Source organism: Amblyomma americanum, chromosome 5 (genome assembly GCF_052857255.1).
Source record: "Amblyomma americanum isolate KBUSLIRL-KWMA chromosome 5, ASM5285725v1, whole genome shotgun sequence".
NCBI lineage: Eukaryota > Metazoa > Arthropoda > Arachnida > Ixodida > Ixodidae > Amblyomma > Amblyomma americanum.
In genome coordinates this window covers 182628004-182641959 of record NC_135501.1, presented here as the reverse complement: position 1 = coordinate 182641959, position 13956 = coordinate 182628004, and the positions used below count along the sequence as shown (strand labels likewise).

The 13956-nt window shown below is 47.7% G+C and overlaps 1 protein-coding gene across 1 annotated transcript in view; it reads right to left on the bottom strand.

Annotated features, from left to right (window-relative positions):
• Nucleotides 1-7003: 7003 nt before the first annotated feature.
• Nucleotides 7004-13956, bottom strand: part of LOC144133120 (uncharacterized) — a 54864-nt gene continuing 47911 nt past the window's right edge. The window contains 3 exon segments of the mRNA XM_077665981.1: nucleotides 7004-9511; nucleotides 10212-10427; nucleotides 11856-12208. Of these exon segments, the coding sequence (XP_077522107.1) occupies nucleotides 9014-9511; nucleotides 10212-10427; nucleotides 11856-12208 (1067 nt within the window). The 3' untranslated portion in view covers nucleotides 7004-9013.

Here is a 13956-nt window from a genome sequence, read left to right as displayed (position 1 = left end):
GTTTTCAGTTACTTGAACAACAAGGTAAAATTTTCAGCCTCATTCGGTTAAAGGGGAGGTGTAATTATCCGTACATTGAACATGTCGGCAATAGCTCTGATTCTGTAATATAGTTTTAACAAAACAGAGCTCCTACCATTACACCAGAAAGTCAGTGTCCTCTAAGAATTTCATCAGCAGCCTAGCTTCCACGTGCCTCTGTGCAGAACAGCTCCACCTGTTTGCGTACCTCAGTTGGGAGGGTAGGGCTGCCTCCTATATCGGCAGAAAATAAAGTTCTCCTTTCTCTCTATCTCTCTCAACTTTCAGTACGCAAGCCGCCTTTGAAGTCGGACACCCTGTAAGTCCCAAAGGCTGAACACGCAGGTTTTTTTTTTGTGTGTGTAAATACGTTTGCTCTGAACAGCTCCACCGCTGGTCAGAATGATGCATACCACTAGGCCCTGGCTCGCAGCAATCGCAAGTGTTGGGACTGCAATACCTTAACAAAAGTGCTATACATTGGTTGGAAGATCGGTTTACTGTGGTATAATTTTAGCTCTTAGAAGAATGGGCAAAGGTGCCAATTTTAGTGTTCGTTTACGTTTCGTGAAACTGAAATGAGGTGTCAAAAAGAAAATAAAATAAACAAAAGTCAAGAAGGAGCCTCAGTCATCTAGTAAATGTTTCGACCAGGCGAAGACAGGTTCCTCAACCTTCAATCTGCCCAACTCTCGTTCCTTTTGTTTTGGGTTGTCAGGGATCTCATCTTCCTGCCTTCTCTGTGCAGTAAAATGAAGCACCTAGGATTGAATAAATAGCCTCAGTATGCACACTAGAGAGAGGCCATGTACAAGATTGCATTTTTGTCAACGCAAAACAAAGTGAACAGGTGTTGATGGGTGGCCTAAGTTCGCCAACCAACGCCAACCAAGCCACTCTAAAGCGATTTCATTGACACGAATGCGCTCGCAGTATACACCTACCACTTACGCAAATTTGATTTCGTTAGTTTTCAATGGAAACACCGCAGTTAAAACCTGCTTATTACACCGCTTTAAAGACTGCAGGCATTCATAAGGCAGTTTCAATCGCTTCTCGGTAAAGACCTCGTAAATTCCTGGACGTCCCTTCTAAATGTATGCGTAGATGGGCAGCTGTTCACAAGCGTAATCTAAGGGCCCGTTTTTCTCTTAATTCGGCTTTAAGTGCATGGGCGGTTGGACAGTAAGTGGTCAAGGTGAGTTTCTATATCGTACACGGAATCTCGGCTGTTAGCTCAGCCTCGGCACTCTCGAAGTACTGATGTGGCCAGAAGTGCTCCTCCAACAAACCGCTCCCCTCTTTTATGGTACAAACTTTTTAACTTGCAGTGTTACCTTTATAGAAAACCTTACATCTTTTCCTCGTATTATTTCCTCTTAATATAGTTGACTAAACCGTAGACCTTTTAATCAGAACCTTGTAACTGACCCGAGTTCCTGCATCCAGACGAGCAAAATAGCTCGAAGCTTAGATGGCTTATCAATCAGTAAGAGAGGGCGCACCTCTGGCACCAAAGGAAGCCTGCTTTAGCATTCCGTCCACGTCGTAAAGCCCGGACTTATTGACCACAGGCGATAAATTAAACAACGCACGCGGTCACAGTTACGCAAAAGCTAGCTTTCACAATCCACTTGCAATGCACCACCACTCACAGATAAGCTCCCCCAACCGACCACCCGCACTACTGCAGCTCCATATGCAAACCACTTGCACGGGGTCTGCCACAATTCTTCGAAATGCCTCTAATCGTTCATTTGCTTAAACTGCCGGTTAGCTCACGCTCTGACCTTGAGAAGAACTGCGCAGTGTGTGCTTCGCTTCGCATTTGCCTAAGCGCCGAGCGCCTGTTGGGTCTGAGGAGAAAGAATAAGAAGTACAGACACGCCCAATGTGAGAGACAAAGTTTAGTGTTCACTTGAATTTGTTGCCTTTGAACACTCTGCCTTACGAGACTCTAAAGCGCTACTTGTGCTTCGTGTACAATTCCTCCGGGTGTGTGCCGACAAACATAAGATTAGGCAAAACCCGCCACTAATAACATCCCCGAGAGATGCTTTAACGTGAAGGAGCCATTTGTTCCAACAGGAAAACGCTTAGAATAACAACTTAGGACCGACAAAAGCAGACAAACGTGTTGGATGAAAAGAAACGCGACGACGTCTTTAAATCTCCTATGTGTCAGCTTTTGAGATCCTTACGAAGCAATGAGGGTGGGCGTACAAAGGCTTCGACAGCTCCGGTATGTGTGGACAAGCGTGAGAACATATGGAACCACGCGCTTGACAAAGTGAGAAAGGGAATCTAAATGAGCCGCCCGACAAGCGGCGTGCATCAAAGAGTTCCTGGCATCTCGGAAAGGCCGCTGAATTATCAGGTCGGAATCCTAGTCTTGCAGGGCACAGTAGGCGAGACCGGCAAAGGTCCTTGTCAGCGGCTTTTTCACATGGCCGCCTTTTAAAAAATATGCGGCGAAGTGTAATAACCTCGCAGCTTTTCTGACGGTGGTGATTACAGAACAGAGCACTCTGATTTCGCCACATCATTGAGCGAAGCAAACGCACCTTGCTGCCGCATACACTGCGCCTAATTTATTAATTACAAGGCATTATATGGCTCATCAGTCAGAAAAAACGGCGTTGGCCAATCGTCCCCTCACGTGACCTCATGACGTCATCGGTAGCTACTGCATCATCAGAAAATAAAGAGAAATAAAAATTTCTTCTAACTAGGTTTCGAACTGCATTAGATGCAATTAGTGCACAACGCCATCACTGCAGCATAATACCCCGCGCGCTAAACTGCCAGTTTTTTTTTTAAGCAATGTTTATTGCCTCAGGGCATAAAAACTATGAAGTGAGAGATAAGTAAGATTGTTAAATAAATGAAAAAAGTGGGCTCATTTGATGAAATCAAGAAGTGGACGATGATATGGACCATGCGTCCAGGCAATATAAGAATCCGGATTGTCCGGTGAGAGTCCCACTGCCGCCAGGTGCCGAATTCTCGTCGGCTTCAGCGCAGGGCAGTCCCGCAACAGGTGGTGCATATCCGCCTCACAGTCTCTGTTCTTGCAGACTGGACACCCGGGGCGGGGATATAAATCTTTGAAATGCGGCCACTTGCGTGTCACAGCTGGAGTTAGGGCAACCCCGACCCGTATCCTCCGAAGCGCGACCTCCTCTGCACGGGTAAGACCACGAGGGAGGGTTACCGCACACGGAGGGATTAGAGCACCTGTGCGAACTGCCAGTTGTTGTTGTTGTTGTTGCCAGTGGTTTCTGGCAATCGGTTTGGGTATCGTCGTCTTCGTCAACTTCTATTATGGCTGCGCGAACAAATCAGCTTCGCTGGCCACTGCACTATAGTGTATAGTACGCCATCGCCGCAGCATAACACCCTGCATGCATGCTTTCGCATTCACAACGCGTAAGTAGCCGTAAGTGCACTCTATTTACATGCTATTACTAGGCTTGAACCCTCACGTGGCGTGATTTTCCAAGTGTTAACGTAGGACCATGTCGCGACACAGACGAATCAGTTATTTGGCTAGTGCTTTAATCCTTGCGTCTTCTTCCACGTAACGATAAAAACTGAGACCTAGTTAGCCATGCTAGCGCGAGTGAAAAGGACCGTCATGAGCCAGATAGCAGTCTGCTAGAGGTGAGCTCTGTGCGCTAGAGCCATATGTACGACGTTTAATTTTAGCGACTGTCTTTTTCCTCTTTGCACACCTTACCAGTCAAGTACTTTCCCAGCCTTGAAAGTGGGCCTCGGACTGCGCGCGTTATGGGAGCCGGTTACGGGATTCAGAGAACGTACTGCATAACTCTGGCAGCATTCCAAGAAGCCCTCATTGGCGACACCCCAGACACACTGCAGAAAAGCACTGGAGGGACATTTGTATACACACCGTATACCGTCACGCGGAGTATACAGGAAAAACGTTCACACGCGGGGCTGGTGGCACTCGGGAGGAGTTCGGAATGTACGATCACGAGATATTGGCTGTCGTTTTACCGTCGGAGAGGGTATAACAACTATATAGGCTCGAGGCAGCATCGTCCGACAACCGGACGCATTCCACGAAAAGCAGAAAGATCAGTCGCTGAAGCGTTCGTTTAAGAGTGATTGCAAGCTGTTTACTTTAGGCTTAGCTCGCCCGAATTAGAGTGCTGTAAAGCAGCTTACTTTTTCAAGGAGCTGGAATGAAATACACGGACATACCTATACTCCGTTTTATACGTAACAGGAAACGCTGCCAGTGTTAGCGCATCTGTTCGTGCAGTCCGCGCTCAAAAAGTAGTCCGCCATACAGCCGAGAGAACACAAGCGGGAAACGCTGCCAGTGTTAGCGCATCTGTTCGTGCAGACCGCGCTCAAAAAGTAGTCCGCCATACAACCTAAGTGAACACAAGCGTACTTCGTTGCGACAGACCTTAAGTGACGTGAGTGGCACCTCCTGGACTTCGTTTTACCTCCTGCCACATTTCTGTCCTGCGAGGAATCAAGACTTCGAAAAGTAAGAACGACATGTGGTGGTATGACACGGGGCTCGTAGGGCAGATCACTCTGACTGCATCCGCGCCTAAAGCACTCGGTGAAAGTTATAGCCACTCAGTTTTATACCGCTCTTTGTTTTCGTCCAAACGCTCCTCACTGAGGCTTTAAGAAGAACAAATGATACGAAGGCGGAGTAATATGGCCTCGCGGGCGCACTACTTCCGCAGCCTGCGCAGCGTTTCCTGCTATGTATGCCTGTTCCGGAGTTCCCGGATTCGAACCCGACCGCGGCGGCTGCGTTTTTATGGAGGAAAAACGCTAAGGCGCCCGTGTGCTGTGCGATGTCAGTGCACGTTAAAGATCCCCAGGTGGTCGGAATTGTCCCGGAGCCCTCCACTACGGCACCTCTTTCTTCCATTCTTCTTTCACTCCCTCCTTTCCCCCTTCCATTACGGCGCGGTTCAGGTGTCCAACGATATATGAGACAGATACTGCGCCATTTCCTTCCCCCCCCAAAAAACAATTATTATGCCTGTAGCCTGTATAGTTGTTCCTGTACACCAGGAAAAATTCACTGACTCTTTCCTGCTGAAATAAAAACGATAGCCACTAAAAAGCGGTAAAGTGTACCACCGAAGACCTCACAGAACAGCCGAGAAGCAGTCAGGGTTCTTAGGCTGCCCAGAGCATCTACAGATCTAATTAAATCTGCGCACGTTGCACAAGAGCAGCTACGGAAAAAGTGGAGGGCAGCTATCGGTCACCCACTTGATGGTGTGGGCGTTGTGAGGGCTTGTGAGTTGTTTACATGTCGCGTTCTAAGTATTCTGTAGATGAAAATCTGCGAAGGACATGTTGCTGCGGTTTGCACATTCACATCTGCCTTCCACTAATTAGCAACCAGTGAAGAAAAGTGGGCCGAATCGAAAAACTGATGTTTCCTCAATTTTTTCTGTGCTCCATACCTCTGTAAATATGTTGAATAAAGAAGAATGAATGAATGAATGAATGAATGAATGAATCTTAAAAATTGAAAACTGGTTGAAGCGAGAAAGTGATGTCTTCCCTCACTCTTTCCTCCTCTCTTTTTCACGTTCACAAACAGTGTACTGCTTGAAGGAGTCTGTTACTATTAGTCGTGAATTTCAGCTCAAACTGTCGTTGTTCACGGCACTGCCCGAACGGGGCTTTTCTTTGCTCGTATAAACAAAATCAAACAACGCAATCACAGTCCCCATTTGTGGCCAAGTCTTTCGGAAGAAGCCGGGAGGCCGAACTTAGTAACGCCCGCTTCCCACCAGGGGAAGGCTTGTAACCATTGAAAAATCGGCGCTCGGAATCGAACCCCGAGTCTCTAGCATATGCGTTGCAGAACTGCCGCGTCAGAAATCTAGTTCATGGCGAAACAGGCAGCGCAGAATAGGCTAAACACAGAAGGCAGCGGACGAACTTTGCTCAGGATTGCTCGCACCATAATGTTCTCCGAGGGGTAAATGAACTGCAGAAGTGCAGATACGGGACTCGTTCCCAGTCGAAAAAAACAAACGGCAGAACCGTCTCAGAAATGCAATAATTTTTTGAAGTCATTACATATTTGTCTGTTTCATAGTATTTTTCTGTTGTCCTGCTGTTTCTGTAGTACCTTTCTGTAGTCTAATTCTATGTTGGGGTTTCTGCAGTAACTACAGAAAATTTCCACTACAATGATTTCTGTTACTACAAAAAAACATTACGCGTAAGCTGTTGTGACGACAAAACCTTGTGATCGTTGACAGGGTTCTATCGTATGCGACGGCAATGCCATTTCAGCTGGACCGTGGAGCCTCTTTGACGCCCTACGTGCCACCATAGCTTCCAAGCGATCGTATAAAAAATAAGACTGGTTTGGTTTATGAGGGTTTAACGTCCCAAAGCGACCAAGGATATGAGGGACGCCGTAGTGAAGGGCTCCGGCAATTCCAATCACCTGGGGTTCTTTAACGTGCACTGACATCACAGAGTACACTGGTCCCAAGAATTTCGCCTTCATCAAAATTCGACCGCCGCAACGGGGTCGAACCCGCGTCTTTCGAGTCAGCAGCCCAGCGCCATAACCACAGCCACCACGGCCCCTCCCCCCCCCCCCTCCACCCCCATGAAGCCCCTCATTTCTGCCGCAAGGCTAGGCCTATTTTATGCAGAAATAAAGACGTATAAAAAAAGATGCGACGAAAAAGCGGCTGTTATATGGGACGGTCCAGGGCACCTCCTTGCCATTCCTCTAATGGACAAGATATCAGGACGCCACCTGCGCTAACTACACTATATACTTTTTGTTTCCAACCTCTCCAACCTCTCCAACCCCTCCCCTTCAGCATCAAGACAGGGCGCCATGTGAAGTATTGACAGCTTGATGAAACCATGCCAGCTTCCATCTTGCGCCCAACCAAAAGTGGCCAGAACTTGCTCCTGGCAACTTTACAGGGACACATACATGACACAGTCTCAAGAGCACCAGCACTGTGCATTTAATGCTGGTAAAAGAAAATAAAGCAGGAGCTGGTACGCACCAGTCGTTTCAAACAAAATGCACTTGGCTTCGCACATAACGTAAACGACACCTTCAAGTACGTCACTAAACGACACCTTCAAGTACGTCACTGCTCGCTGACGCAGTTTGTGAAGTAAACGCTCCGAAACAATGGATTTTCAAATACGTGACTGAAAGGACGAAAATACTGTTGCCATTTGGTAACACAGTAACGTGGAATTTTTTTTCTTTGGCTTCAGCCATGTTCAACAGAAAAAAAATTGGTGTTTGAATCTTCCGAACAAATGCATCAAGAGCGTTCCGTTCACAAAGTCGATGACGATGCAGAATGCACAACGTAAGAGCTTTGCTCGAAGCCAGGCATTCGCAGGTCATTTGTGACATTACCTTCCACTGTGAGCATTGTTTCGCAAGAAGGATTTTTTCTTCTCTTTGCAGGTTAAGAACGCTTTCAAGCAGACAACAGGAAAACTTGTGTGCCGCACGTATACGTTGCTCTGTTACCAGCACTGCAACTTGCTAGGCTTTAGAAAAAAAAAATCTGCGGTGTTCTACGCAACAGGTGGGGAGGGGGTAGCAGAATCCTTCAGCAACAAAAGGAGTGACTAGATCACTGAACATTTCTGAGTGTAATAATTATGTGCTCTTCGGTTTGTTCACTCTAAATTAACACATCGCGGGCGAAATGGTGAAACTGCCCTGGGCAAAAATTACAAATCAAATGAAATCACATTCTCCGTGACTAGTGGGATGATCATATCACAGAATTAACAACGAAACGCTTTCAACAAGACAACGTGGAACACCGTCATGATGTTTGCCACATGAACAAAACAACAACATTGCAGGTCTTTTTAAGACCATAACCTAGAATAAAACATGTCACGGGTGCTTGAAAAATATGCGCTTCAAGGAACCTGCCGAATGTCAAATCAACTCTTTCACTGCAGCCATGATGAGAAAAAAAGTGAACTAAATCAGACTTTTAGGCTAAGTGCCATGGGCTCCAGTAACACGTTTCGTAGATTACAGGAAACTTCAAAAACACGTAACCTCCAAAGCTTTCCAAGCTGACCAAGAAGCATGCAAGGCCCCCAGCGCTGTATAGCTTTTCGTATGCTTTTTTAACAGTCATACTTGTTTCTCGCATTCCTATCAAGAAGGGCCTCTCCGTATGCTGTATGAACAAACATCTGACTCGAGCAACTTTCAAAACTACATGAGTAATTGTGGGTGTGCCTCAATTAGAAAGGATTGCTCACTGCATGGTACGAAGGAACAGAAGGAACCGAAAAAAAAACAAAACGTGCTTTCCGAAGAAATATTACCTGGCACGAAACAAGAAAAATACGTTCTTCCCTAAGCAGGCATACCTCAAGAAAAAGAAATGAGAACCATCTGTACAGAAAAAAATAAAAGCTCCGACAGACTCTTGCACACGTGGCACAAAGGTCAATACCAACACTCTCGGGTTCACAGGGAACAAGCTAACAAAATACACGAGGACCACATACATTCAAGACGAGCAGGGAAATGACAGTCTTTGCTCAAACTGTCAGGGTTGTCTAGAGTATACAAAAATGACAGTCACAAATAGAAAAAAAGATGAGGTCGCCACAGAAAAGCTGAATTACGATGATTTTGAACCAACAGTATTAAACTGTATGTATATCTTTTTCATAACCTCTCAGTTTGCAAAAATTGCACATCACTTGTCTGACAAGTTCCACTTGTGATGAAATTACTGTCAGCTGTGTACGACTACCTCGCAAAAGGGATCTTGATAGGCGCTCACTTTGAGGCGGTAGCAAAGCTCATATTTATATTACACGAGGCGTCGTTCTTTAGAGCGAAAACAAAAAAAATAAATGATGGCGGTATAATCGAACCGCGACTATTTTTCCGGTACACAGACGACTGCAGTCTTCAACCATCGCATTCCCTGGCCGCGTTCTTAAATTAACAGTCCATGACCAGCTGTTCAGGATCGCTGTGCAAGCTGTCCCCAGACACAATTTCGACTTTTTCGTCTTCTGTGATTATGATTGGTTCCGGTCTGTCCGGCTCTTCGATAACCGGTTTGTCTTCGCTCGAAGCGGCAGGTGCACCGTCATCATCGTCCAGGATCACAGGGTCGGAGCTCAGTTCTTGCGGCAGCTCTTCTACGACTACACCAACCTGCTGCTGCACTGGAACTTGAGAATCCCCAAGAGGCGGTGGCGGTAGAGCGATCAACTGAGACCCAGGCTGACCCGGCGCCGGTTGCATCTGGGCTTGCCGCTCATCGGCCAAGCTCTCTACGGAGACAATTCGCATGGTGCTTGTCGGTGTGCCCACTGCTGGTGCTGCCTCCGACGCTGCCGTGGTCCTCTTCGGCGCCATCTGCATTCCCCGAGTACGCCGGCACCGGGGACAGTTCTTGTCGCTGCCGGTGAAGTAGTAGCAGGAATTGCAGGCCTACGGGAAAAACCATCGCGAAAGAAGTTGTGCGAGCTGGTCTTTGTGCATACTGTGCACAGCAGTGCTAATGATAAAGGACAACAGGAAAGAAGGCTGAGGGACTTAACCTTAACGGGGGTTATACTGTGACCTACTCCATTAGCTTCTCCTGTTGTGATGATGATGACGACTACGATTATGGATTTTTATGGCGCAAGGGCGTCTATGGCCAAAGAGTGCCTTGGCAGAAGGTAGTTTTCATTGCACAAGGTGGGATCAAAGACCCAAAGACAGAGCCAGGTCTGTCGCAACGACAGACAGCTTCTCAGTACCACAGAAAAGTCTGTCGCGATGACAAGACGACAAAAATTTGTAATGTTTTGGGACCGGCACCGTATCAAAAATACAATGGTCTGTAGTTTTAGCCATAACGACAAATTTTTGTGTTTTGTAGCATGTTTCGGTAGTGCTGTAGTTTTTCCTGCGTACTTTTCTGTAGCCTATAGTTCTTTAGCACTTTCCCGTAGTAACTACACACAATTACGTTGCTGCTACAAACATTTTTGCTGTTACTAAAAGGTCTTCGTTAAAAATTTGTTGTGACGACAGAAATTTTTTCTGTACTGTTTTCCGACTGGGATACCATAGAGACGGCTAGCTCTCTCCTTTTCGTACTCTTCTCAGAACATGGCGACAGGCAGAGAGACCCGGAGTATACCTGGCAGTGCTCTCCGGCGAACAGGTTGCAGCGTATGCAGGTAGAGCAGTGATTGGTGGAGCCGTGGAAGAGCGTGTTGGCGCACCACGAGTACTGGGCGGCGTGGCCGCACCGCGGACAGGGCATGGGGCCCGGGATGCACTCGCGCACCATCACCGACTCGGGGCAGCAGTTGAGCCGCACCTGCTGGCACAGGTACCACGGCAGGTCCGACACCTGCGTGATGCCACAACGAGCGACACGATGCAGCACCTCTTTCAGGTGCTGTCTCACAAAGGTCGGAAACATCACATCATACAAGCCAGGCACAGTTTTCACCGCCAAAGCGTGTCACCATGCTGGCTGGGGTTCACAATAAGTCAGTCACTGGTAACGAACCGTAGCTAGACTATTCCCAGCTATGAGCACTCTTGCTCCTCTCATGAGCTAATAATGGCATAAGCATAAGTGAGCTCCGTCGCTGAAATGACCGTCTGTGGCTACGTTCCGGCGTACTGTTTACACAGTCCTGTTAGCGTGCAGTATTACCCCAACTAGCCTGCCTCAGCACACTGACCCTGACTATAGCTGAGATTTTGCACCACACATAATGAATCCAAGAGTTCTAGCGTTCAGGAGATCCGGTAGGTGGCCTAAGGACCGGCGTGCGCCACTGCGCAGACAGGGTTATCTAGGAGCCGAATTCTGCCTATACATGGCAGGCCCCGAAGCCCTTGCACAAAGTGCCTTATCGTGACCGGTCTGTTACCCCTCCAACCTGCAAACACTTGCAAAAAATCTCTTTAGACAATCTATAGACTATCCATACACATTTGTGTAAAGTATATAGACCTTCTATAGACAAATCCTACAGTCTACAAGTAATCCAAATCCTATACACCATCTTAGACAATCTAGATTCATGGCCATATACTTATAGTAGACTTTTTTCTACAGACAGTTTATAGACTATGAATTGACAAAAGGAAATATCTATAGGAAGGCAATAGAGTCTATAAGAACTTTGGGTTCAGGGAGTTTAACGTCTCAAAGCGACTCAGACTATGAGGGAAGCTGTAGCGAAGGGCTCCGGAAATTTCGACCACCTGAGGTTCTTTAACGGGCACTGACATCGCACAGTACACGGGCCTCTAGAATTTTGCCTCTATCGAAACTCGACCACCGCAGCCGGGGTGGTGGTGAAAAACTTTATAAAGTAGAGCAAGCCTTAATTGTTACATCCTAGTGATGGGATTGCTCTTGGATGTGTGTCGTGGCCGGAAGGTGATGCTTCTCAGCGACTTCCAAAGCCCAGTCCACTAGCTGCCGTTGGGCAGCCGAGTCAGAACTGGACACCGCAGCCTCCCATAGCTCGAGGTCTGTGAGTTGCCAATCGGCTGGTGGAAGGAGCCCAGAGCAAGAATAAAGAATGTGTGCAAAATCCGCTTTCGGAGCGCCGCAGAGGGTGCATACTGGCGTGAACAGTCCCGGGTGAACCAGGGCTAAGTGGGCAGGGGAGAGGAAGGTGCGGGATTGTCAGCAGGCAAGCTCCAAAGCCACTGAGCCACCGCGGCGGCCTATAAGAAATCTATGGACCGTTTTCATAAGGGAAGACAGAAGCGCACATCAGCAGCAGCCGCCACACGGTGTTAATCGCTCACCGACCTGAAAGACGGCCTGCATGAGGCAAGGGTCGGCCTGGGCCTCCCTGAGGGCGATGCCCACGGCCTCGAGCAGGTTGAGCGGGTTGTCGCAGCCCAGGCAGCTGCAGCGGCCCGGCTCGCACTTGGTGCGAGCCTTGGCGCACGAACAACGGGCCACGCGGCAGCTCACACGGCACGCGCACGATGGAGACGACGACTGCGACGAGCCAGCCGAGGAGAAAGGAACAAGGGACATCGACGAGGCTCCAAGACTGCCGGATGTGGCCGCTGCGAGCTGGCCGCAGGTGGCGCCTTCTCCAGCCCTACCGCGTGCCACCAGGCCACGGCGACGGCCAACGGGAGTCCTCTTGGAGGCTGCGAAGATGGACGCGAACGCTTTGCGGCTAATTTGAACAGCGCCGCGGTGGTCTACCAGTGGGTATCCCTTACAAAGATTTCTTTAGACAGTCTATAGCCTCTCCATTGACTTCTGTCTGTAACGTCTATAAACTGTCTATAGACAAATCCTAGAGTATAGTTTACAGGCAATACAAATCTTATAGACAGTCTGTAGACAATCTTTAGATTTATGGCCATTGATTTTAGTATAAGTCTATAGACTATAAACAGACAAAAACAAATATCTAGAGGAAGGCAATAGTCTACAAGAAGTCTATAGATTGTCTACAGAACATTTTTATAATGGTAGAGTGCCCTGATTTACAGATGGAACCGAATATGCCCCCCCCCCCTCAAGAAAAAATGTCCAAGGCGTGTTTTGCAATATTTGACACCTACACAAGATAATGCTTAACCACAAAGAAGGAACCATGAAGGCCACATGTAAATTGCGTGTCATTACAATTTGTAGCTTTTTTAAACCTGAAGTGTATTTTTAAAGAGAAATCTTTGAGCTATTTAATCGATCGATCCAGGATGCTCCATAGCGAGAACAAAACGTAAAAGCTGACCGTATAAGAGCGACCACGGGACAGTGTGCGACAGCAGAGAGGTGCTAGTGCATACGGATCACAAGTTTTACTCATAAAAAGTAGTGATCGAAAGCACTGCCAAAACCTGTGTAGGTCGTGAAAATGGCTCAGCTTAATGGCTTTTCAACTTAACGGCAGCTGTTACCCGGGTGCTGAAGGCGCGACTCCAAGCAAGCAAGCTAGGCTCCACAATAAAGAAACTAAACAGTAAAGTGGGTGAAGTCGAGCGAATAAAAAAATGCATGCCGCTGTCTTCTTTCACCTAAAGCATGCGCAATTGCAGGAGTCTGTAAACAGACCGTTTTCTGGCATCACAACGCGACCTAGAAAAGAAGGCTTGAACAAGACCACTGAGCCGTATACAAGACTTACTAATGAAATACGACGCGAAGACGCTGAGGAGTCTGCCAGAAACTATTGCTATTTTCCTCGTTACGCTAAGCGCACACGAGGTACAAGTTTCGGACAGGTGCGCTTTCCATCCAACGACACCCCTTTAAGGCAATGCAGTCGAGCATGTCCGAGCGATGACTGTAGCGAGCCAAAAGACCGTGCTCTCCTATTCTATTCACCTCAGCTCTTCTAGAGCCCCCAAGGTTCTTTTCTCGTGGTGCCTACGTCGAGGTCAGGCATAATGATATACGACAGAATACTGAAAGGGAACCGTATAGCTTGATCAACTTCCGGTGTCATCACTTATTGCCGACGACAGGACAATAGGCGGCAACACAACACCGAAGGATACGCCATCAGAACGGTCTGTGTGGCAGCAAGTCCCGCATCCCCGGTAACGCTTGAGTCGGCGGTCGCGTCTTCAAAGCTAGGGTCCAATTCTTTGTGCTCTTAACCTACGGTGCGGAATTATGCCCATTTCTGTGTTTTCTCTTTGTCTAGTAAAGGCTTTCTGTTGGGGAAATGAGGACGTTACAAACTCGCATAATACAAAACGCCACGGAACCGGTCATCAAATATTCATGTTGTCCTGTAGTACCCCTTGATGCAATAAAAAGGTAATAACTGCTCACGGTTGCCCGGATTCCAGTGTGACCATGGCTGCAACGTAAAAAGGGCATACACAGAGTCCGCATGCGTTGTAGTTACCATGGCTAGCAAGCTAACCAGTGTGCAGTT